General features: G+C 44.5%; 6 protein-coding genes across 12 annotated transcripts; 3 read left to right on the top strand and 3 right to left on the bottom strand.

Annotated features, from left to right (window-relative positions):
* Positions 1-1,282: 1,282 nt before the first annotated feature.
* On the bottom strand, positions 1,283-23,062 carry LOC6737494 (acid sphingomyelinase-like phosphodiesterase 3b). Of its 2 annotated transcripts, none has more exons than XM_016171250.3 (6): positions 22,865-23,062; positions 10,925-11,114; positions 4,617-5,314; positions 3,886-4,078; positions 3,413-3,704; positions 1,283-2,260 (listed from the first exon to the last, which is right to left on the bottom strand). In XM_016171250.3, the coding sequence occupies exons 2-6, from the start codon at positions 10,998-11,000 to the stop codon at positions 1,990-1,992; spliced, it is 1,530 nt and encodes a 509-aa protein (XP_016031282.1). In that variant the 5' UTR covers positions 11,001-11,114; positions 22,865-23,062; the 3' UTR covers positions 1,283-1,989. The 2 variants fall into 2 exon arrangements, with proteins under 2 accessions (XP_016031282.1, XP_016031283.1); XM_016171251.3 differs by having other exon boundaries at positions 22,876-23,062.
* Positions 5,741-6,635, top strand: LOC6737493 (probable insulin-like peptide 4). The gene is made up of 2 exons (XM_002084293.4): positions 5,741-6,078; positions 6,142-6,635. The coding sequence occupies exons 1-2, from the start codon at positions 5,913-5,915 to the stop codon at positions 6,378-6,380; spliced, it is 405 nt and encodes a 134-aa protein (XP_002084329.1). The 5' UTR covers positions 5,741-5,912; the 3' UTR covers positions 6,381-6,635.
* LOC6737492 (probable insulin-like peptide 3) lies at positions 7,329-8,782 on the top strand. Its single transcript, XM_002084292.4, has 4 exons — positions 7,329-7,459; positions 7,513-7,629; positions 7,693-8,176; positions 8,274-8,782. The coding sequence occupies exons 3-4, from the start codon at positions 8,002-8,004 to the stop codon at positions 8,459-8,461; spliced, it is 363 nt and encodes a 120-aa protein (XP_002084328.1). The 5' UTR covers positions 7,329-7,459; positions 7,513-7,629; positions 7,693-8,001; the 3' UTR covers positions 8,462-8,782.
* LOC6737491 (probable insulin-like peptide 2) lies at positions 9,726-10,483 on the bottom strand. The gene is made up of 2 exons (XM_002084291.4): positions 10,243-10,483; positions 9,726-10,169 (listed from the first exon to the last, which is right to left on the bottom strand). Exons 1-2 carry the CDS (start codon positions 10,403-10,405, stop codon positions 9,919-9,921), a joined length of 414 nt encoding a protein of 137 aa, XP_002084327.1. The 5' UTR covers positions 10,406-10,483; the 3' UTR covers positions 9,726-9,918.
* Positions 11,095-12,026, bottom strand: LOC6737490 (probable insulin-like peptide 1). The gene has a single exon (XM_002084290.4). It carries the CDS (start codon positions 11,715-11,717, stop codon positions 11,247-11,249), a length of 471 nt encoding a protein of 156 aa, XP_002084326.1. The 5' UTR covers positions 11,718-12,026; the 3' UTR covers positions 11,095-11,246.
* LOC6737489 (enolase-phosphatase E1) lies at positions 12,600-21,586 on the top strand. 6 transcript variants are annotated; one of them, XM_016169823.3, is made up of 9 exons: positions 12,600-12,724; positions 15,342-15,493; positions 16,111-16,587; positions 16,714-16,948; positions 17,178-17,778; positions 17,900-18,117; positions 20,880-20,935; positions 21,189-21,221; positions 21,418-21,586. In XM_016169823.3, exons 1-9 carry the CDS (start codon positions 12,626-12,628, stop codon positions 21,584-21,586), a joined length of 2,040 nt encoding a protein of 679 aa, XP_016031285.1. In that variant the 5' UTR covers positions 12,600-12,625. The 6 variants fall into 6 exon arrangements, with proteins under 6 accessions (XP_016031285.1, XP_016031287.1, XP_016031286.1 ...); XM_016169825.3 differs by lacking the exons at positions 20,880-20,935; positions 21,189-21,221 and adding an exon at positions 19,462-19,679; XM_016169824.3 differs by lacking the exons at positions 20,880-20,935; positions 21,189-21,221 and adding an exon at positions 19,462-19,679 and having other exon boundaries at positions 16,699-16,948.
* Positions 23,063-23,254: the final 192 nt, after the last annotated feature.

The raw sequence follows: 23,254 nt of genomic DNA, 5'->3' as shown, positions 1-23,254 counted from the left end.
ATACTTTAAACTCCCCCCGGTGGTTTGGGCCAAGTTGTGAAAACTAACAGCCAGGCCAGGCGCCGCATCCTCGAGGATGGCCGTTTCAATTTCGCCTATAATTTACTTGACCATCACGTACCGGAGTCACGCATGCCGATGGAAATTGGGAGGTGGGTGGTTGGTTAGTGGGTTGTTGGTGGAAAGATAGTGGGTGGGTTGGTTAGTGGGTTAGTGGGTGGGTGGTGGCATGGCCGTGCAACATGTTCTTGGGGTCATTCGGTGGCCGCTCATGCATTACTTATGAATCGACTTGGGTTGCGATACAAGGTATCTTAGTTACCATTGGCGGCATGTTCTCAGATACTAAATTGAACAACATTCGAATCAAATTCAAATCAGAAAGGCAATCATTTGCATGCGGATTGAATTTGTAGATGTAGATATGCCTATCTATTATGCATATAATTGCACTTGGATATCCATCTTTCAGTGCCTCATGGGTAAACTAAGTTCGCAACGGGAGTGCCAATCGCCGAGGGAACGCTCCTTAAATTTTCTTTAACGACCTTTATGTGCACCTTTATGGAAGTTTTGGGAACTATGTGACTTAACCAGAACTTTGCAAAATGGCAGGGAAAATGTTTGACTTTTGCAGTTGTTTTTGCGTTACGAGTTGTGAAATATTGAGGTATTAGGAAATTGAGGGAAGAAAACAGAACAACAGTATGCTAAGTGTATTTTCGTTAAGCTTCTAACAAACTTAAGAATGCAATACTACAAGACCATGACTGTTTTTATTAACCTTGAAAACCTAGAAACGAAATGAATTAAAATTTAAAATTGCATGCGTACATACATGAATTTTAAGAGAATAAATTGGTTTCTGAAGATTAATTTATTCCACATTAATACTCAATGATTTCCGGTGAATTCGCTGCGAAATGGTAATACAGAATGTCCTTGGAACACATCCTGCCATCCATATGCATGTTCCTCTGGATAGTGAGACAAGCGTCCATGACTCCTTCGACTTGGTCCGGCCATTGTCAATGACTTTTTTATACGACTGCGCTGCGGTTTACGCCGTTTAATGGCCGTGGTCGTAAAAAGTGCTGGAAACCCGGACTGTAACCCTCGAATTTTTCCCGGAAAACCCGGACAGCATCTGCAATCGTTTTATTTAACTGCTGACTTGTTTGCGCAAATTAACACATTTATTTACACCACAATTTGTTGCTTAAATATTTATAGAAAGCGGAGACGAAGCGACGCCAACGGAAAACAAATTGAGCAAGGGCAGTAACATTAAAAGTTTTCGTTTATTTCATATACAATAAGTACATCCAGATAAACATATACAGATACATACATATATATCCAAGTCCATACAATACACATATACATAGAGGCATATATATCCGCGAATACACATGCAGAGACGATTCTTTGTAATCATATCACACACACAAACGATATGGCTCGCATACTGGCTCATATGCAGCATAATTGAGAGTAAATTAGCGCTATACTTGTATATAGGAATTGCTCAGCCACGTTATCCTTCGTCCTCGAACCCTCTAGCTCGACCATTGTTAGCTCACCCATTCCTACGTATATCCATTACTATCTATTTCCGCATCGGGGCACTCAGAAAAAAACGACCTTATAGGTAGCAATTGCCATTAAAATCATTTTTGATGTTTACTATAAAACTAAAGATAGGGCAAGCTTCGTAATAATAAAACTAACTGTATTAGTACAACTTCAAACTTTTCAAATAATTTCCAAAAACAATTACCCTGCTTTCTAAACTCAAACATCTCGTAACAATGAACATATACATCACATTTTGAAAGGACCTTCGTCGTTTTATCCTATCATTGAGCTCAAGGGTATTCTTGATTCCCTCATAATTTGCCTAGAAGCTGTCATCTTTTTTTTTTCTGAGTGCCTGCGCATCCTGGGGTCTTGCCCCACATTGATATGGTTCCGCTTAAGCGAGAACGCTTAAATTCGCTGGATGTGGCAATTGTTGCATCCCCCTGACCATCGCCCCGCGTGGAGGCCATAAAAAGCGGCGAGCACGCCGAGCAGCCAGCTCCAGGATGTGGGCATTAGGGCGGCGGGGGCGTGTCCTTGCAGAGCCAGCTGCTCCTTCTCCAGGCAGAGTCGGAACTCATCGTAGTCCAGGCGCGTGATGGCGCAGTAATGATTGAGCATGCAGAGTCCGGGGCAGGCCGACCCGGAATGATATCGCACGGCGTTGGCTCGGTGGTATCTGTGGGCACAAAAAAAAACAGCGGAGGGTATGAGCCGGGTAAAAAGAATGGTCCATGGGAGTAGTATGAGCGTCATTTGAAGTCCCTGTTTGCTTTGGCCTGTATCGCCGGCCAGCCGGGCTTTCATAAATGCTCTTAGCCGGGCCGCTATCTCCCACTTTGATTTACATATTGCAACACCACACGGGCGGGCGAAAGTGGTTCAGCGGTGTCCTGATTGAAGAAGTCTACCTGTGCCCCTTAAATTCTGCTCTGCACAAGGGTCTCCCAGTGGAGGCTTACGATAATGGAGGGCGTTAATATTCCGGATGAATATAAATGGTTTGCTGAACGAATTGCGATCCTGGCCGAGACTCTCCTATATTCATATATCCCCACATAAGACCCCTTTTAGTAACGTTTTTCCCTACCAAAATCAGCGGATTATTTATAAATTTAAATCTTATTGATCAATAAAAAATGCTGAGGTAATATTTAAGTCAATTTTGATGGGGGGTGATAGTGGGCAACTCACTATAAAATGTGCAATGAGTTTTGATAAAAAATTATAATTGCGAAAAAACGTTTTCAGCGGATTTTCAATTTTAAACGGATTTATTTTATTAAAACAGCTTGCACAATAAAAAATATGACTATTTTTTTGCCATCGGTCTTTGTAAAGTGATAACTACTGGGCTGCAAAGGGGTATTGGATTAAGAAAAAAATCAAAAAGGGGCTTACACTTTTTTAAGGACTCACAAATGAAATGGTTTACGAAAATAATACGATTTATTTAATTTTTTAAATGGTTTATATTCCGTACCAATTGGACAAGTCAGCCGTTAAACGTTTAAATTTGAAATTGATTTTCGTGGAAAAAACTAAACCGTCCTATTGTTTCTTTATCATGAAGTGAATTAAGCGTTAAATTGAGTTTCAGAAAAAATCCCTAATTTTTTACGGGCTATCTTATTTTTCAAATGCTCGGTTTTAAACTTGTTCAAACGATTTAAAGCTTGAATTTATCAATTTACTAGTGCTCCAGATACCCAAACATCATTGCCCCTTCAAAACTGTCGCCTGCAGGAGCAAATCCATCTGTGAGCTCCAAGGATTACCGGTCAAATCAATCAACACGCTCATAGTTCGCCCCCAAACCATTTGCATTTACCTGGTGAACCAGGATAGGTCGGTGCCCGTGAATCGCTCGGCGAAATTGTGCAGTGCTCCGGCGGAGATCTCCGGCAGGGCGTAGTAGTGGGTCAGGTTGTACTCCGGCTGCCAGGTGGGCTCGTTGGCCCGGTTGGCCAGTGGCAGGTCCAGCCAGAACTGCGTGTAGTCCAGCACCTGGCCGCTGCCCGTGTCGAACTTGTAGAGCCGCAGGGCGGGATTATTCGATGAGCCGATGCCCGCCTTGCGGGGCACAATCGATGGGGCAATCATCAGCCAGGAAATGGGATTGCCTGTCAGCCGAAAAAGAAACCATTGTTAGTTGTGGGCAAAAATGTAACGAATTATCTCCACAGACCACGTATTTCCAAGATATTTAGTTACTAACCACTTTAAATTTGTTAATATGCTTAAAGTGGTACTAATCTTCAAGGTGTTTTTATGGCTGTAGAAATAATCAGAGTAGTACTTAACCTTTGGCATCGTAGATCAGACGGAAGGTGTCCGAGTGAAGGTGTCCGAAGAACTGACCCTGGATGACCGGCGCAAAGCGGCGCACCATGTCCAGGTAACGCTGGTTATTGCGCTCCGTGAAAGTCAACTGGTTGTGCTGGGTGCCCAGGTGACGTTCATCAACACCTGGTGGCATGTGGCCCACGATGTATACCTGGTTGGGACAATGAGTCAACGGATTCGGTTCATTTAATCCAAGCGGCGAGTGAAATGAAATCAATCCTTCTTGTTGCAAATTAAATATTATAATTAATCAAAAGGCCAGTTGGCTATCCGATTGGATTTACTGGCATGCGATAGCCTAGGGTCAAGGTAAGTCAAAAATATTGAATATTTACGTATGCGTCGCGTTATCTCGTTAATTTTATGAAAAATATTGGCTTTACGAGGTGCAAAAATTAAATTATGGTAGGCAATTTTTAAATGCATTTAAATTTTGTGAAATGTAAGGCGTATATGAGTTAATAAGAAATTAAGTAGAAAGAGTCCAAAAAAAGCGAGTTTATCAAAAAATTTATAAAAACTCCGAGGTATAAAAATAATGAGTTCATTAATTTATCTGTAATTATGTGTTGATTAGTCAATACACATGCTGATAAAATGTTAGTTGACTGAAATGGGAATTATTTAATTTTAACACAAAAAAGCGGATTTTAAATTTACATAATACTGTTAAAAATAGTTACTCCTACCGTTTCCTGTTTCTCTTTGGACTTGGTGAGCACCTCCTCCAGCCAGAGCCACTGTTGCTCCGCCAGCAGCTCATCCTCTGGCGAAATGGAGCTCACGGATGCCTTGGGCTCGGCGAAATATTCAGCTGGCCATCGTAAACTTAGCGATGCCCTTGGATCCGGATCGGGATCAAGTCGCATGAAATTCGTATTCAGAGCCACAATGCGCAGACGACTCTTGGTCTGTTCGATGGAGTAGTAGCCGCCCTGATCGAAGGTCACCAGGGCCTCGGAGGGAAGCCAGTGACGCCACAGTTCGCCCAATCTGCGATAGCTGCCACTGCCGTCCTCGTGGCCCAAGACCGGGAATATGAACTGCGAGGAGAAGCTGCGTCCCAGCAGCTCTGTAATATTTCGCAGGATTTCGTGCTGCTTTTGCTCGGAGAGCGGCTGAGCGGAATGGGAGAGGGCATCTCCTGTCCACAGGACGAACTCCACATTGTCGCCCTGCTTGGCCTTCATGGTCTTCACCGCCGATTCAATCAGACTCCACGGACTATCGCAGTTGTAGTGTCCAAAAGGACCAGGTGGCTCCGATGCCGCACTATTGGCATTGGAGCCGGAAACCGATCGTGCTAACTCCCAGCAGCTTCTGTATATGTCGCCCTGCGTGGAGTAGAGTGTGTCCAGGTGGAGGTCACTAATGTGCCAGAAGTAGCCTGTCAACAAACAAGAAAAATCAAGTAAATATGTTAGTTAAATACCTAACTAATTATCAATCTTCTAAAGTACCCATAGATATACATATGTAATAGTTGTTGTTTGGCTAGCAAAAGTTTAATCTATATCCCAGTTTTACACAACAAATTTGTATGTCCCGGCCAATTTTGTATGTATTTCCCCTCCGTAAAGTAAGGATCGAGATTAGACTTTGACTTTGGATAAGTCGGGCAATTCCTGGCCGGGAAAGGCCATTCCCTTTCGCAGGGCATTTGCCCGCCGGCTGGTCGAGCGACAAAAATAAGAAAAACCTGGTAGTCCAAAGGGAAATCTCCTGCAGCTGACTGGTTGGTTGACTGACCTGGCCCGAGTTCAACTTTCTACCTGGCCGCAATACGTGAAGTCAAAAAGTCAATTAGCGAGTCAACATTTTGAGCGCCGGCCAACTTCAAGGATCAGTATCATTTGGCATGCCCAGCGATCGGTTTGCCAAGAGCACGATAAGTTCGAGATAGGACCCAGAGATACCAGAGATATAGGAGGCATACCTTTTATGCCCGGTGAGAGCACGGACGGCGGAGTGAAAGATCGAGCAGGATGAGCCTGATTAGACTGGGACTGGCGCTGCTGCTCCTGCTGGCCACCGTGTCGCAGTTGCTGCAGCCTGTCCAGGGACGCCGGAAGATGTGCGGCGAGGCTCTGATCCAGGCACTGGATGTGATTTGTGTTAATGGATTTACACGCCGGGTCAGGCGGAGCACTGGTAAGAGATTGGGTACTCTGCATATTTCATTCGCATCCATACATCTAACTTCTTTTCGTCAAGCATCAAAGGATGCTAGAGTGCGAGACCTAATCCGTAAGCTCCAGCAGCCGGATGAGGACACCGAACAGGAAACGGAAACGGGAAGGTTGAAGCAGAAGCATACGGATGCGGATACGGAGAAGGGAGTGCCACCGGCCGGCGGAAGTGGACGCAAGTTGCGACGCCACCGGCGACGCATCGCTCACGAGTGCTGCAAGGAGGGCTGCACCTACGACGATATACTGGACTACTGCGCCTGATGACCAGGATGGCAAAACAAAAAAAAAAACCCAGAAACCAGATCCCAAAAATCAAGTACCAGATGAACCCGACATGGCTGAGATTTTGTGTGGCGGCACGGGAACAACACCCGACCGGCAGGCTTTTTGCAATTCATTTTCCTACTACACTTAACCCCTAACTATAAACGTAATCGTATTTCCAAATATTTCATTGTAAAATTTCTAGTGGAGGCAAATAAAGTTACTCTCCAAGCAGCAGCAGAAACAAAAGAAGAGTCCATTGCTTTTTTCTTCATTCTGCGCCCTGCAGCATTCCAGCTGTGCGGCATGGGGAATCCCCGGATTATTCAAACCACCCGAAACCACCCAAAGCCACCCAAGCCACCCAAACCACCCAAACCACCGAGCCACCCACAAGCAGCTGCCATTCAGCACCTCGAGTGCGGTGCCCTTGTTTTCCGAGAACAATAATGAAAAATATGAATTTTTAATTAGATGACGTTCTGATTTTAATAAGCAAAACAAAAGATGGAGACAAAACGAACTCGGTAATACACTCAGATTCGAATTCCCAGCTTCCTTTTATCCATATTTTTTGTTATTATCGAGGGAGCGATATCAAAACAAGTAAACAACTTCCAATCAGCAGCGGGATTTTCCGAAGATAACACTCTATTCAACCGAAGGGTTTTGAAATGATAATAATTCCGGGCTTACAGGTAAAAATCTACCTGATTTTTTGTGGACGGAGAAAAGGCTCAGTTGGCTTATCATTGGCAAAAGGGACTTGGGGAAACCATAAAGCATCGAAGGTACTGAGCCAAAGATAATGAGATAACAGAAGGCGACTTTATTGTTTTCCACTCAAAAGCAATTGAATAAGTTGGCACTCGTTTTTAATTGAATGGGAATGAAAGAAGCTCTAAAAGTGTTGTTAAAACGTGATGGCTTTTGTGTCAATTTAAGGAATTTAAGTAGTTTTGAAAGTCTCATTATTCTGAAGTTGTTTTTTATTACATTTCAAAGTTATGAAATGACAAATTCAAAAAAATCTGTATTTAATCAATGAATAAATTTCACGTAGTAGCTTGCCAAATGTGAGTTTAAATATGTATGCATAGAACTCTAGTTAAACTGCTTAACTTTTCAGCTAAACTTTCTGAACCCGCCGAAATGGATGAACACCCTCGTGTGCCGAAGGGAACTCGATGCACGTCATTTTGTTTTCCAGCAATCCAGATCCGTGCGCTACTTCTTGGGCGAGAAGGTAAACAAACGCCAGCTGATGTGCGTAAGACCCCCCGGGCTCATCATCATCTCACCATTTCAGACATCCCATGCCAGCCCGCAGGGATAAATAACAACCCACACCCGAATCCTCACAAGAAACTAGACCAGACCACGGCGAACTATGTGCATGGTGCTAACTGACACTACGACTAACGCATGCTGACAGTGCTCAGACGCTGGATACAGCCCGCAGACATCCAACTCGGATCGTATCCGATTCTGCCCCATATATATAACCCTCAGCCGATGGCTGGGAGCCAAACAGTTGAGGCCGGGCCACTTGGCAGAGATATACCACACACTCCCTGAGGGACTCACGCATCCACACTCAAACACCACTCCATCACTCATGGGCATCGAGATGAGGTGTCAGGGCAGGAGGATCCTGCTACCCAGCCTGCTCCTGCTAATCCTCATGATCGGCGGTGTCCAGGCCACCATGAAGTTGTGCGGCCGCAAACTGCCCGAAACTCTGTCCAAGCTCTGTGTGTATGGCTTCAATGCAATGACCAAGAGAACTTTGGGTAGGTGCAAGGCAGCTATGGGATTTTCCAAGTGGAAAACGATACTTGATATAAGGACAAGGAATACTAATACTTTACTTTCCCTTAACACCTGTAGACCCCGTGAACTTCAACCTGATCGACGGCTTCGAAGACCGTTCCCTGCTGGAAAGACTGTTGAGTGATAGTTCGGTTCAGATGCTCAAGACTCGACGTCTTCGGGATGGAGTCTTCGACGAGTGTTGCCTGAAGTCGTGCACCATGGATGAGGTGCTGAGGTATTGTGCTGCCAAGCCCAGAACGTAAACCTCGTAAACCTATTAACCCAATGACGACAACTGCGATAACTGAAAAGGACTGAAAGGACACGGATTGGGGAAAGCACTCACGTATTCATAGTTGTTAAGTCGTTATCGAAGCCTACTCAATTCCAATTTTGGATTTATGATATATATGCACATGTAAGTGGGATGTATGCGCATAATTTATGATCTGAAATCAGAGACAGGCACGCGAAATGAATCGGAACACGGGATGTTATGCATGTAGATATGTATGATTGTGCGGGGCCAGAATACATCGCCTGGGTATAAATTATTAAATAAATTATGTATTCAAACTGCTGCAGATTGGCCAACTTGATTGGTAATTAAACGGGTATTACATTGATTTTTCATTGTCGTTCATTGCAGTTAATTATTTATTGAACAGCGGCCGGATTTCTGTTTGCAACTATGTTGAAAAGGAAGCCGTGATTTTTTAACAAACTCAGCTCATTGTAAAATTTAAAATCATTCCGATTGAATGCCCTCAAAACATACGTTGAACTGGTCACAGCTTCTGGGCTTCAGTGCTTTTTGTTTTTAAACGATATTTATAGGTATTTTAGTTAATTTACGAAGATTATCCGCTTTGCACTTTTAATGCCTTGCATTTGGTAATGTATTATTGTTATTTAAGGTCTGCATGAACCGTGGTTAATTTATTTTAATTTAGCTCTCAAAATAATAGTAATAATTATATACTAACTAACTAACTAATATACTAACTAATAATAGTAAAAGTAATAACATAGTTTTGTCATAGCGTAATATTACCAATATAATCATCTAATTTACGACTTCACAAAACGATTCAATAATGAGTATTGCCTTATCTTTTAATGTCAACTAAAAAGTTTTTTTTTTAAGATTTGAGCATTAACTTCTTTTTGGAAGATATAATCATCGATAAACAAAGTACGAAAAAATCTATGAACTAAAATTTGAAAGCTAAATGTACTTGTATTTTAATACAAGTATTCTACAAGTTTTTGGAAATGAATGAATGGTTAAAATTGTTTCAAGTTTCTTTTCCAAAGTAAAGGTTACGTTTTTTGTTTTCAATACATTTAGTTTTGATGGAAAAAAATTTATATATTAATTTTAGTTTTGTGAATACTTGTGTTATATTATTATTTTTTTATTTTTGAACGCTAAAATAAAACAAACTCAAGTGTAATAATCAACAAATATCCAAATATGATAATAATGAATGTAGTGTCCCAAATTGGTAATAATATGGAGTAGCATTTGCGATTGTTTGCCAAAGCTTAAAGCAGAATATATATTTAATCCATTTCGATCATTCATAAAGAGTAACATGCAACAAGCTGTAAAAAACATCGATTGTAGTATATATGCACATGGTTGGTTTGGAACCAGATCCAGAGATAATCGCGTCGAGCAGGTCAGTTGGGGTCAATGATTTTCGCATTAGGAGGCCTAATTTCTGACGACGGAGCAGTACTCCCGCAGGGCCTTCATATCACAGGACTTTTTGCAGCACCTCTCCACGATTCCTTGCCGTTGGCGAGTTCGCCTCCGGACTTCCGCCAGGGAACTGAGGACACCCCCCAGATAGCTCCCAGGAAAGAGGGCACTTCGCAGCGGTTCCGAGATCGAATTGTCCTCCTCCTCGAACTCCTGGACAAACTGCAGGGGATTGAGGGGGTCCAGGTCGCTGTCGGCACCGGCTGAGAAAAATCGTGGATACAAGGTATATCTAGCAAAGCCAGCTGGAGGATCTGCATCCTGGTAAGAACTTACGCATGGCGCGCTTGTGTGGTATCACGGGATTATACTCCTCGCACACCATACTCAGCACCTCGTTGAGCTTTTCACTGCAGAGCGTTCCTTGGGCCAACTTCACTGTGGAGCTGGCCAGCAAAATCACAGCCACCATCGAGATGAAGGACACAGGCTTGCTCATGGTTATGGGTTTACTGCTTAGGTTGCTTTACGATCGAATGGATTAAGTTGGGTCGAGCCGGGTCGAAAGCTAACTGATGATGGTTGGCCCAAAGTAACTGGCTTATATACTGCCTCGTAAGGAACTTAAACTGGGTCTGGGTCGGGGTCGGGTTCTAGGGGTCGGGGTCCAGATCCACACACATGTTATCCTCAAAAGTCAGGTTGTCAAATTGTGTTAGGATGCGATGAGTGCATTCCGGAGTTGGCTCTTCTCTCTAACGCCTGGCTAAACTCGTTCAATGTCAAAGCTGACTTATGCAAATGGCTATTGGAAAACTGTGGGTGGTTTTTTGGGTGGCCGTGTTAGGGAGAAGGAGCAGGGCTTTGTGGGCGTTTTGCTGTCAGCCAATTAAACAATTTATGTATAAACAGCCAGGCCGTGCTAAGCCCTGCATTTATGAATACCAAATGAGTCCTTGGTCTTAAAGTCACCTCGTTTCCAGCCCGTTTGCCTCTACCATCTCTACCCTATACTTACCAATCCGCGCTTGGGCGCCCGGCAGGCCGGAGTAGGCCAACAAGAACCCGAGCCAGCTGATTGGAGCCAGCAGCATCCTGGCAACGAATTACGCCTCCTTGGTACTTTTCCTTTGACTGTCTTGTCTTTGCCGCTCACACAAATTCTTCTTTTTGCACTGTCTACTTTTATTCATTAGTCAAAGTTGGTGCTGCATAAATAAGTGATTACGAATTGGATTACGAATGCTGTTGGGGGAACGGGTGTACATATAGGATGTATGTGGGAATGCCATGTTTAAGTGTATGCATGCTGGGTAATGAGTGTGTGTTGGCCAAGTGTCCTATTTCGGTAGACAGTAGATGGCTAACTCCAAGTAGCTGCAGGTCTTGACGCAGCACTCGTCGTAGACGCCACCGGTCAGGTGTCTCCTGTAGCGACGACGCGTCTTGATCAGGACCTCGGATCCGTACAGATTGGTTAGCAGTGGACTGAAGGAGTAACCTGTCCCGTCCAGCGTCTGCCACATGCTGCTATCATCCTCCTCCTCCTGCTTCGCGTCCTCGTCGTCGTCGCTGTTGGCCAGCAGCAGGCTTTCACGTTTCCTTGGCAGCGTATTAAAGCCATGGGGACACACCACATCCATGGCATCGGACAGTGCGGGCCCGCAGAGCTTGTGGTTCCCGGGGGGCAGCAAGTGGTGACCACTGCCAGTCGGCGTGGCCATTGCCATTGCGGCGGTGAGCATGGCTGCGATAAGCAGCGACTGCAGCCGAAGGCCATGTGCTGCTGCACCGTTGTGCTGGCTAAACATCTTGGATATGCAGTGGATGCTCTGGGCTGCAACTGGTATTTATACCACTAAAACGGAAGCTAGCTAATGCAGTTCAATGGCCTCTTCTGCAGTCTAGCAATGCAGTGGCATAGCATGCCCCACGGGCGTGCAAACTGCAAATCCTTTGACCACCCATGTTTCAGGTATGGTTTACCCTAAAAATTCAAACTCTATTTCTAGCTCCACTCCCGATTTCGATGGAAAAGCGATGCACTGTTATTTTGCTAGTTGGGGTATTGTATTTCTTAGGAAATATTCCCAGAAGTTGTATCAATATGTACATCTATCTATAGCTATATTTTAGAATGTATTTTTAAGATATTCAGAAGAGATAGCCTTATGGGACTTGCTCTCAGCTGAGAATTGATGCACACAGATTCTTCGACCATAGTTTTCAGTGTAATCACCTCCAAAAATCCGCCCACTTTAAAGCATAACCCGTTCGCCCAACCTGTTACATTGCCGCTAAGAGGCTCTGACTGCTGTCGATTGCGATTACGATTACGACCAGATATCCGTGGGGCAGGGGCATGGGCAGTGGCACGGAATGGGGTAAAGGGGAATGTAAGCCGATGGCTGACAGTGTGGCAGCCTCATTAGCATGTCGTGGCCAGGAGGAAAGTATGCTTCGATGAAGCTCCTCCGGCGGCAGTGTGCGAAATCGCTCCGATCACCACCATCGCCATCGCCACTCGATTGTCGAGTTGCACGCACGGCGATGCCAACAGTTGGTTGCCAGCGCTGCACTCGAAACACTCGCTTCTTCCCACCGACCGCAAAGCGCCGGAAAAGCAAGAGAAAAAATAAAAAAAAAAAATAGAAGAAAATTCGCGATAGAAAACGGAAAAATCGAAACGAACAAAAAAGTCGGAATAAATCAAGGAAACATGGTGCTCGACATTAAGATGTGCCGATTTGATAATGTGCCCTGGGGCTTTCGTCTGGTGGGCGGGGCGGACTACGATTATCCGCTGACGGTGGTTAAGGTTAGGCCCGATTCGGAAAAAGAACGAAATCTATATGCTGTACCCCCCTCCCACGCATCACCTCAACCCATTCACCTGGCGGATGTTCATAGAGCTGTGGAAAATATTGCTAACTATGTAGCTGATGAACCCCATTGGATTAATTCGATACGTTCGAATCAGTTTTATTTGTTCGATATTACGTAACGCCGCGATGCGTGTGTGTCCATTCGGATTTGCTGCATTGGCAAATTAGTTAATTAAAGTAATTCCTCTCGCTTTTGTTTATCTAATCGACAGGGCCATGCATTTCCCGCTAATGAGCCGCATAATGGCAGCGGCAATAAACTTATTCAAATTTTAATTGTGTTTCGCTGGCAGTTGGGCCTTTGTTTGTGCATAAATTGCATTTGGCAATTCGCATTTTGTAACATTGTGTTGACAATTCGCAACCAGCAACAATAACAAAAATACAATACAATACTACAACATTGGCGCAAATCCGAAACAAATGCGATTTTTAATTGGCAAAACTGCTAAGCGCATAAAACAAATGACCGAAATGCGAGGGGCGCTAAAAAGTACCATCCCTTCGATACGAATAAATCAATTTAAGCCGCAGGGAAGTCAAGGAAGGAGGTCATAAATTGTTTTTGACTTTTTGGTTTTTTTTTTAATACTGTTTTACATAAACAAATTATTCTATGCGTTATTTTAAATTCCGATCAATTTATAAAATGCCGCATTATTTGCATTGTGCTTTGGGATATGCATACCATTGTATAAATGGCAGTTTATTGTAAATGAATTATTAACCTCACAAGGTGGATAGAGAAAAATCATTCCAATGAACTCCCTAAATTATCTTAACTAATTTATTCCTTATATCAATACTCCGCTTTTAAGAATGTTTGACTCAAAAAGCACATCCTTCGACTTGAGTCCATATTACTTTATGGAATGTGCCAACACACCTTCACATATTGGCTCTGCAAACACTAAACAATCCTTGGTAATCCCTTTGAAAAACCTCTGTTTACACTACCACACTCCTCGCCATGCTGCTCGCCACATACAGTCTGGTACATGGATGTATAGCCCTGCTAAGCCCTAAGCCTCTGTTCTATAAATATTCGCAACCTCCGACGATGTCGAGTGCTTTTTGCCCTGCGAATTCACCGCTGGAAATTGACTCCACCATAAGTGAAATGCAAGAGGCCCCTGGGAGCGAAAGGAAAGACCCTCAACTTGGTTGGGTGAAATGGTGGAGTCCCCAGTCCGCCGCCTCCACCTCCTCCTTGTGCCAACCACTTTTTTGCAGTATTTGCATTACTAAGTCCTCTTGGCAGTCGGTGTCGTGACTTTCTGGTTATGAGCCCTGCTTTCTCATAACGGAAACGAAAACAATAGCGTTTATTTGCCCACGAAAGTGTTACAAAACTGCCTGAATTATGCAATAGAATTCTGTGAACCGCGTGCTAAGATATTTCGCATTTTGATGGCGAAACATAATTCACCCATAACTATTAGTTTGATGAATTCTCACCTCGTATAGTGGCAATTTTGAAGGCCGAAGTGGCAAAACCATTTAAAATGAATACCTACAATTTATATGCTCAATTTGCGCCAATTTGTCTGTACTTTATTACCCACAAAAGCCATAAAGCTTATATTGTATTTAGTTGTTATTGTTCTCGCAACTCTTTCACTTTGATTTATAGTTGCGAAAATAAATGTTGGCAAATGCAAATTTTTGAAACGATATTCTCTTACACGGTCATTTGGAACCATTTCCGGAATATAAATTTACTAGTTTCCCAAAAAAAAGAGCTATAAATTGTATTATCCAATTAAAACGATTAGTCCATTGGGTTTTTATTTCTAAAAATTTAATTTTGTAATTAGTGAAAACTTTTGCGAACTTTTGATGACCTAGAAAGTTTTATTAGTTGTGCGTTATTTTTTAACCAGTTTGAAAATGGCAGAACTTCTGTGAAACAGATTTTACAAGCTTTTTCAATATTATTATTTATCTTCGTGGAATCAGCAATATTTGGTTCTATATCCTTGCTTATTAAAATTAATCTTCTCTTAATGTGAACTCATAAATGTGTATATACATATGTATGTAGAAGCATCATATAGCACAAACATTTCCATCCGGCGAAACAATGCAATATTTGAGTGTTTAGACATGGGTAATTCCACTTGACTCGCTTAACTGAAGTGTCGTTAATGAGCTGCCACTTCTTCTCGAGCACCCCTCGTTCTGAGCCCCCCAGCTCTCACCGCCACCGATCCCCTGTAGCCCACCATCTCCTTGGGCATTGTCTTCGGTTCTGTTGGGTTGTGCGTGATTGTATGATTGTGTGTTCGGGGGTCTGGGTCTGCTGGTCTTTGTTTTGTTGACATTTGGCGCGCGTTTTATTTTTATGCACTTAGCACGCGACGTCGCCGTTGTCGGCTAATAGAAATTTCCCCATTATCGCATCGCATCCCATTGTATTGTATCTCGGCTATCTCGACTATCTCGGCCTCGCACTCATTCTATCGCCACATCCCCACATCCGCATCTGAATCGGTCGGTATCTAGGCATTTGCATCTAGATCTAAACGTGTCCATATGCTTCAACGTTAGGTGACCGAGGGCAGCATTGCTGACGAGGCTGGACTCCGGGTCGAGGATATCATCGTGCGCATCAATGACACGGCTGCCATGCCCCTTACCCACGACGAGGCGCACCGCCTCATTATGGGCAGTGGAAGCGTCTTCTACTTTGGCGTCTACCGGTGAGCTTTCACTTCCTTCTATTCCATATACCATTCCGTTCCGTTCTCTTCCTGCTCGTGGTCGTGGTCCTCGTCCTTGTCCGGTTCCTTCACTACTGCTCTTTGTATCCCATCCACCGAGGACCATTTGTCACAGCTGAGCGGGCTAACAACCCAAGAACGTTTCCTCATACCCCTGCTCAAGGTAATCTACTTGTTCAAGAAATTCACAAACCACAAACGTCCTCGAGAGAAATGGAAAAACTATGACAAATTTTCCTGATTCAAGAACAAAGTTCTGCAAAATAAAGAGCTTTCCTAAAAGTTTCCTGTGTTAAATGACATTTGGTTAAACCTTTAACAATAAGTCATAATAATTAATTTTATTATAATTATAAACTAAGAAAAGTGAAATTCAAAACCCACCTAGACCCATTAGTTTAGAATATTACCCGACCATTTTAGAAGCAATTTATATTATTTGAAATAAGTTTGTATTCCAACTTTTTCGAGAAATGAATAATTAATCTTAGAGTGTCCCCGAAACTAATGCTACATCACAGGTATTGCACGTTACGGAATTAATTCTTATGTTCATAAATTCTGCTCACTTTTTGGCCACTTGGATCCACTTGCAGGGAGAACGAGGAGGACGCCTACGAGTGCCTAAAGAAGTTTCCCACGAGCGAGGGTTCATTGACCATGTCACCAATGCCGACCATTTCACCGTCGCCGACTCCATCGCTGACCCAGCTGACGGAAACCACAAATGCCCGAACTCCGGAACCGGAGCCATTCGTTCCGCTACCCCGGGAACACGCTGCTGCGACTATGGCGGCTCCTGCTGTGGAAGTGGATGTGGATGTCCTGGCGGAATGTCGCCAAGCCGTGTCGGAAGTGCATTCGGAAGAGAAACGCGGGGATGTGAATGGGCATGATGCACCAGCCCAAGCAGAAGAAGGAGCCCATCCCGTCGAGACTCTCTACTTGCCCGATTTGCCCGATCGTCCGTGCTCGGCGCTGTCCGAAAGGCAGGAAATTAAGCTGGTGGAGGAGGAAATTGCAGCCGTGCTGTCCGGCGAGTCGGAGGTGCTCAAGGAGCACAATGTCCTTGGGTTCGTACTATTCAATTTAAGCCCATTTCTCCCGCCAGTTCCCTCACGACTACTACCCCATTTATTGGCATGCTATGCGGGCGAGTTCTTTTAACCACTTCCATATGATAGCGTCAATTTCTATAGGATCTTCCCCAAGCCGGGCGTCTGCATGTCCAGCGATGTCCTGCGCTCCATCAACGAGGAGGTGACCAAGACCAAGCTGGAGAAGGACAAGGAGAACCGACAGTGGTCCACCTTCCTGCAGCGTCCCAATCGCCCCGTTCCCAAGAGCAAGCAATCCCTGGAGGCGGAACGACGGGCGGCCAATGCCTACAAGGTGACGATTGTTAAGTCAGCGCCACGGGAAAAGTCGCCAATGGTGAGTGAGTGAATGCACTCAGAGAAAAGCAGCACTTAATTTGAGAATATTTACCCAAGAAGCTTATGCACAAAACAAAACTTTAAGACAAGATGCACAAGTAGATGGCATGTATTCATTTCGTAGAAAAAGTTCCTCAATCTTAAATCCTAGCTTCTTGGGTGGAATTTTCTCTGACTGCATTATTTGCTGACCGGATCAAAAGTTAATTTGTGTTTACGTGTGACAGCCGGAAGCTAAGCCGGCGCCAAAAGAAGCCACGCCACCCAAGGAAGAGGAGAAAAAGGAAGAGGAACCAGTGCCGGAGGAGGTAGTGGAGCCCGAACCGGAGCCCGAAAAGGATGAGGAACCACTGCCTACGGACAGTGAGGTGCCGAATTTGGAGCAACTTCCCGAGACCGAACTGCCGGACGAACAGCCGGAGAAGGGTGATGCCCCCAAGGAGGTGTGCGAGCCGGAAGTGGTTATCCAAAAAGAACCGGGCTCACCCGATGGCAACGAAGCTTCCGATGGTCCAGCAGGAGCAACCCCACCGGCGGAACCCATTACTCCAGTGCCAGTTAAAAGCGAGGAGGAATTGGCCCTGGAGCGCCAGTTGGCAGATGTGCAGCGACAACTGGCCGCCCTCTCGTCACTGCCCTCCACCATTCAGTCCACCCTGGATGCAGTGACCAAACAGCTGGCCGACTTGCTGCCCACCTTTAAGCTGCAGCAGCAGGAGAAGCAGTTGCCGCAAATCGATGAAAATTCAGGCAGCGAGCAGAAGGATGAGGATGGGGTGACCACTACCACCAACACCATCAACACCGCAGGCGAAACAGAGGATGCAGGTGCAAAAAACTATGCCCAGGTCGACAGTAATTAAATTTTTCTAATGCCGCACTTTTGCGTATATCCTTTGCACCAAATTCTCCCTCTCCCTTTCTGCCCACTTTACCGAATGTCCTGCAGGCAAGGACATATCCATATCTGGAAGTGACAACCCACCGGTGGGGCCATGTGAGAGTAATGAGGATAGATGCGATGCCAATGACCGGGAAGTGGCGGAAATATCGCGCTCCACTGACGACAATCGCCTGGCCAAGGACAAGAAAAAGGATCTGGATCAGGAGCAGCAGCAACAGCAGCAGGAGCCTCTGTCCGAGGAGCAGAACTTCAAGAAGCAGAAGGTAAGTACGAGGCACACAACTGGCCTTGGGAGCCATGGCCACGGTGAAATAAAATCCCTGGCCGGGCAGTTAATGTAATTAGGCTGTCATGAGTTGGGTCTAGCTGGTTTTAATGTCCTTGGATGTCCGGGTCCGTTCGTTTTCCCTACCTGCAACTTGGTCTCGTGCTAAACTATTTAGAGCAACAGGATTAGGCCGCCTGCTTTATGGGAAATGTTTCATTGTCTCCGTGATGGGGCGGAAAATAAATATTCTACCAGCTTTCTCTGTAGTGGGATTATTCGCCTCGGAGATGATTTGCTAAAGGATTAGCCATACCTTGATTACATATTAATGCCTGCTGATGGAATTTATATTGGCAAAGTTTGGAAAGGCTGAAAAGCGTAAGCTAATGAGATGCTAATTCAGTTGTATTATTACTTGTTGATGGAATTTATATTGGCAAAGCTGATGGAGTTTACGAACAAGAAAATGTTGTTATATTATAATAAATATAAAAATATTCATTGTACTTAAGGAGAAAGTAAACTTAAATGGCTTAGAATAATTCATTCAACTTTTCTTTAAATTCCTTTATCCAATTCAAGATGAACTTTAAACTAAGGCATCAACCAAGTTGATGATCTCCAAACTAGAATGTTTATGATTTAGAGAGCATGCCAGCTCCGAATGTTTTCCCCCATTAGTCAGCTGTCTTTTGAGGTCTAACTATTCCAAAATATACTCAACTTTCTGATTTATTTCTATTGCGATAGCAGCTTAAGCTAAGTATAAAGCAGTCCTCTCCAGCCTGATAAAAACGAGAAAGGACCTTCTGCAAGGCATCAAACTATTCGGTTGAGTTCCGAAGTCAGTTTTTATCCCGGAATGCTTTGAGCTATATTATCCAGCTGCGGGCAGCTGGACCTTCTCCATGGAGAGCTTGCCTCTGTGGTGCTGGATCCCCCATACCCGTGTCCGTGTCCACAAATTAAATTAACTAAAATGCCATTTGGTTTTTGTCTTTTTCTACTTGCAGCATAATGTGCGCTTCCAAACGTAGTTAGTTAGCTTTAATCGAGTTTAAATTTTGATAAATTGCCAACAGCAAGTTATTTGTAGCGTTGTGCCCAAGATGGTTCTCTCTCTAGTTTGAAAAATAAAGCCCTTTGCAGCGGCAGGGGAAAAATGCAGAAACCAAAAGACAATTAGTAGGCACCAAGTGGAAAGCCCTTCAACAATGTTTCGTCTCTTCCCCCCACCCCCTCACCTAACCACTCTACCATGGTCCTCAATTTTTTTTTTCTCCTTCGGAAAACACCGTGGGTGTGTGCACTTTTCCGCCCGTCTGTTTGGTTTCGCTAGAGACACGATGTCATTGAGGAGCTCGAGGAGCATTTGGTACGCAAAAACAATCCCCGGCGGTCGAAGCGGGCCTTTGGGCCATTGGTCCCATCCTCGGAGCGTCCGTTGGTCCTTCCCGGCGGACGGCGCTGGTACCGTCCCAAGGATGCCTACAACGATGAGTTCATTGCCGAGACCCTGAGCGCCCAGGCGGAGCTCATCACGGGCAGCACTCTCGGGTGGGTAGCCCCACTCCCACTTCCAATCCTCCATCCTCTATCCTACCACCCACTATGTATATACCACCCTACTTATTGCGGCTAGTTGGCCATGTTTGACCATGTTTGCCATGGTCAGGCTCTGCCTCTGTCGTCGCCTCACATCTCACGTCATCTCATATCATCGCTCTGTCCGCAGAGCAAACACTCGCACCGAGAAAAACTACACCAAAAAAATGTCCATCTTCCGCACGGGATTTTCTTTCAGTTTTTCCCTTCTGAAATATTCAAGTCTTTGCAAATTTAAGGAATAGAAATCTTGCTATACTCTGTGGTCAAGGTAAACTATGGCATTTTTCTTTTTGGTAATAGTACGTAGACTTTTGTTTTTAGTTCAATACAATTTTTCTAAAGCTTCTGGCTGCCAAGTACAAGTAATGCCAGTAAAATTCTTCGAAATTTAAATAAAAATTTAATTGAAATTTGTTCGTAGAATTTCACTTGTATAATTCCTATTTATAAATACGTACAAAATGGAACTCTTAGTAGAATTCAACGTGTAATTATCTGCTGAAGCACAAAAAATGGTTGCTCTAAAGTTTTCAAATACCTTTTGAAACCTACTGCCCCTACCCGTGATGGACATCTTTTTTGGTGATGATTTTGCACAGTGCCCCCGCATACACCTCACCACGCCCATAACGCTAGCTCATCCGTGGCATTCATTTTCTTCACTTCTTCACTTTTCCATGGCATGGCCACTCGCTCGCTCCAACTCTTTACATCGTCCATTGCACCATAAATTTGCGCATTAGCAGCTGTCCATATGAGAGTCCGTTGCTGGGCTACGATTCCAGGTAGTGTTTCATTTGAATCAGCCGTGATGAAGAAGTGCGCCGGATGCCATGTACTGGACAAAACCATATGTATGGTACATGCGTAGCACCTAGCACTCCTCATTATGATTATCGTTGGCATTATCGTTAGCATTACGAGACCCATTGTGCCCGTTGGCACTTTCAACCCGACTTTCATCCTGGTTCGCATTCGCATTCGCATCCCCATTTGTCCAACCGCCTGTGTGTCTTGTCACAAGGCCTGCAGTTGATTTGACTTGCCTTCTGCGTTCCGGTTGAGTTCTTTATGCATGCCGCCTTTGCTCTTGCTCTTGCTCTTGGTTATCTTTTCTCCTTGCTCTCTGCCTTTTGATTTTCATTGTAGATTGCATTTTGGAATCGTTTGTTCAATGGCGAGCATATAACACGCCAGCGCTTCAGGTAAGTTTTTTCCTCCCAATCCGTAGCTCCATCCCCATGCCCATTCCAAACCTGAATTCCGAATCCCCATCCGAATCCATCCCAATCCCACGGATTCCACGAACTCTTCCCGTTTCCCCCACTTCTCGACTCTTTAATGAGGCTAACAACTTCTCTTTTGCTTTTGCTGTGCTGTGCTGTGCTGTGTGTATTTGCCCGCCCTTGTCTTGTACTTAACCAATGGGGGAAAAACGGACTGCTCCGGATCCACCAGGGAGCTGCAGGGTCTCGGCCTGACCATGCAAAAGTAAGTTGTCACAATGGACGTTTTCTTATGTTCTCCGGTTCATTGCATGCATATGTACGCTGCTTTTTCGTCCCGGGAGCACTGCATTCCATACCATATCGAATCCACCACCCCCCACCGTGCAACCCCAACCCCCCTTTGCAGTTGCACCACTCTTGCAATTCCAATTTAACAGCGACTCCTTGGCCATTCGCAGGGTCAACTTCATGAAGTACCAGAAGCCGGAGCGCAAAATCGATCTGAATCGCAGCGAGGTGTACAAGTATCTCAATCCGCATCTGGACAGGGCGCCCGTGCGTGGCATCGAGGTGCGTGCTCCTCTGGTGGCCGCCGAGTCCGACATTCGCCAGTCACTGCAATCGTAGGAATGATGCAGCACCACCACCTCGAATGTTCAACAACAGTGCCACTCCCCGAATCTCAAGCCAATCCCATAGGTACACAGAGCAAAAACGATATGCCATTCACATTTTTGATGGGATTGGATGAAAAGATGCTAAGATTTGGCAGAGAGGCGTTTGGACAGCTTTCACTTTTGATAAATGGTTAAAAATCGTTTGAATTTTTAAATATTTTTGAAAATATTGACAAGAGCTTGAACATGTTTTTAAGTATCGTTAGTACCATTTCATTGTGTGTATCTTGGCCAATTTCTTCTGCCCTTGCTCAAGCCAAGATATTTTTGCCACAAATTAACAGCCAATCAATCATCCCTTAGGAAAACTTATAAATATTGAATGATATAAGTGCAAGTGCGCTTTAAATATGTCAACTGCTAAATTCGAACTGAAATACATTATATCTGGAGGTCGATAAACAAACGCTTCTCTGCTAACTTTCAAAACTTGCTCAGTTAACAACATATCCTAGAATAGAGAAATACATTGTCTGTTAAAATACATATAAAACCATATATTAAGAAAGCTTCAGCTCGTTTTGGAGAGGTTATTGCGCCCCCTGATTGAAGATTGGAATGATTGCAATATTGCAAGTTGTTTCTTGATTTGATGTGCCCAATGAACTCCAAGGATGCGAATGTTTAAGTTTCCGCTCGAAATTGGCTTGCTCCAGTGCATTCGATTATCGCTTAAGAAGCTCAACGAGCGTAACCATCAATACGCCAACAGAAGTCCAGTTCGCTGGCATTGTCGAGCGGGGTCTCCTAATGCGATATTACATAATTCGTGTGCAACAAGGCGTATGTGTAATGTGTCGTGCATTTCTGTGGCATATCCTCAGGCGCTTGGCTGTTGCAATTTTCTTTAGCACAAACACACGACTCGCGATGTGTGAGTGTGTGTGTGTGTGAGAGTGTGTGTGCTTGTGCTCTAATGGTAATGTGCATGTGTATGGGTATGTGTATGTTTTTCTCGGCGCTTTGTGGGTGACAAGCTCTTCGAATTTGCATTTATTATGGCAAATGAATTGGGTGGCAACAAAAAAGTGGCAAATGACATGGCAAAATGGCAAACTGGCAGCAGCAACAGAAGCACAAGCAGCAAAACCACAATAAACCCGTATTTAGTTACGGCACAAACACTCGCGCACCACAACCAAATCAAAATTGTTGTCACGTTATGATGGAAACCGGGACGAGCGGATGCGAATACGAATACGGATGTGGATGTGGATGCGATGCGTACATTTCACTTGCCCCGTGATGAGACACTTTTCTTCTTTTCTTTTCTTTTTTTGGCCGGAGTCGTGGCAATAAAAACGCGCCAACTTAATGCGAATTCACACGGAGTACGGAGTACGTAAATTGACGAACATCTAGAGATGGCGGAGTCGTAATCCGAGGAGTGTGTGGCTCACGGACGCTCGTCTTCAACTGTCAGTGGCGACTTGGTGTTATCATTGCATTGGCCCACAGTCTGCGCTTTGAGTCGAGTTCGGTATTTCTTTGGGACAGCTTTTCCAGTGGGGGGCACACAGCTTTTGAGCGCTTTTCCCCCTCGCAATTGAGTCCTTTTCAAGCTTTGAGCGGCAAGTTGCCCCATGTGCGGCGGTCCATCTGCCGTGGGGTATTCCGG

Source organism: Drosophila simulans, chromosome 3L (assembly GCF_016746395.2).
Source record: "Drosophila simulans strain w501 chromosome 3L, Prin_Dsim_3.1, whole genome shotgun sequence".
Lineage (NCBI taxonomy): Eukaryota > Metazoa > Arthropoda > Insecta > Diptera > Drosophilidae > Drosophila > Drosophila simulans.
Note: the sequence above shows the minus strand (reverse complement) of the source record. Positions and strands in the feature narration are given on the sequence as shown.

Bases quoted from the DNA above. Each gene is read 5' to 3' on its own strand.
- LOC6737494 (XM_016171250.3), bottom strand. From the start codon at position 11,000: ATGCTGCTGGCTCCAATCAGCTGGCTCGGGTTCTTGTTGGCCTACTCC. The intron at 5,315-10,924 runs GTAAGTATAGGG...GTTTGTTGACAG, and splicing joins GGGCGCCCAAGCGCGGATTG to GCTACTTCTGGCACATTAGT. The intron at 2,261-3,412 runs GTAAATGCAAAT...TTGTGCCCACAG, and splicing joins GACCTATCCTGGTTCACCAG to ATACCACCGAGCCAACGCCG.
- LOC6737491 (XM_002084291.4), bottom strand. From the start codon at position 10,405: ATGAGCAAGCCTGTGTCCTTCATCTCGATGGTGGCTGTGATTTTGCTG. The intron at 10,170-10,242 runs GTAAGTTCTTAC...GATTTTTCTCAG, and splicing joins ACCACACAAGCGCGCCATGC to CCGGTGCCGACAGCGACCTG.
- LOC6737490 (XM_002084290.4), bottom strand. From the start codon at position 11,717: ATGTTTAGCCAGCACAACGGTGCAGCAGCACATGGCCTTCGGCTGCAG.
- LOC6737493 (XM_002084293.4), top strand. From the start codon at position 5,913: ATGAGCCTGATTAGACTGGGACTGGCGCTGCTGCTCCTGCTGGCCACC. The intron at 6,079-6,141 runs GTAAGAGATTGG...CTTTTCGTCAAG, and splicing joins CCGGGTCAGGCGGAGCACTG to CATCAAAGGATGCTAGAGTG.
- LOC6737489 (XM_016169824.3), top strand. From the start codon at position 12,626: ATGGTGCTCGACATTAAGATGTGCCGATTTGATAATGTGCCCTGGGGC. The intron at 18,118-19,461 runs GTAAGTACGAGG...TGGTTTCGCTAG, and splicing joins AGAACTTCAAGAAGCAGAAG to AGACACGATGTCATTGAGGA. The intron at 19,680-21,417 runs GTGGGTAGCCCC...GGCCATTCGCAG, and splicing joins ATCACGGGCAGCACTCTCGG to GGTCAACTTCATGAAGTACC.
- LOC6737492 (XM_002084292.4), top strand. From the start codon at position 8,002: ATGGGCATCGAGATGAGGTGTCAGGGCAGGAGGATCCTGCTACCCAGC. The intron at 8,177-8,273 runs GTAGGTGCAAGG...TAACACCTGTAG, and splicing joins AATGACCAAGAGAACTTTGG to ACCCCGTGAACTTCAACCTG.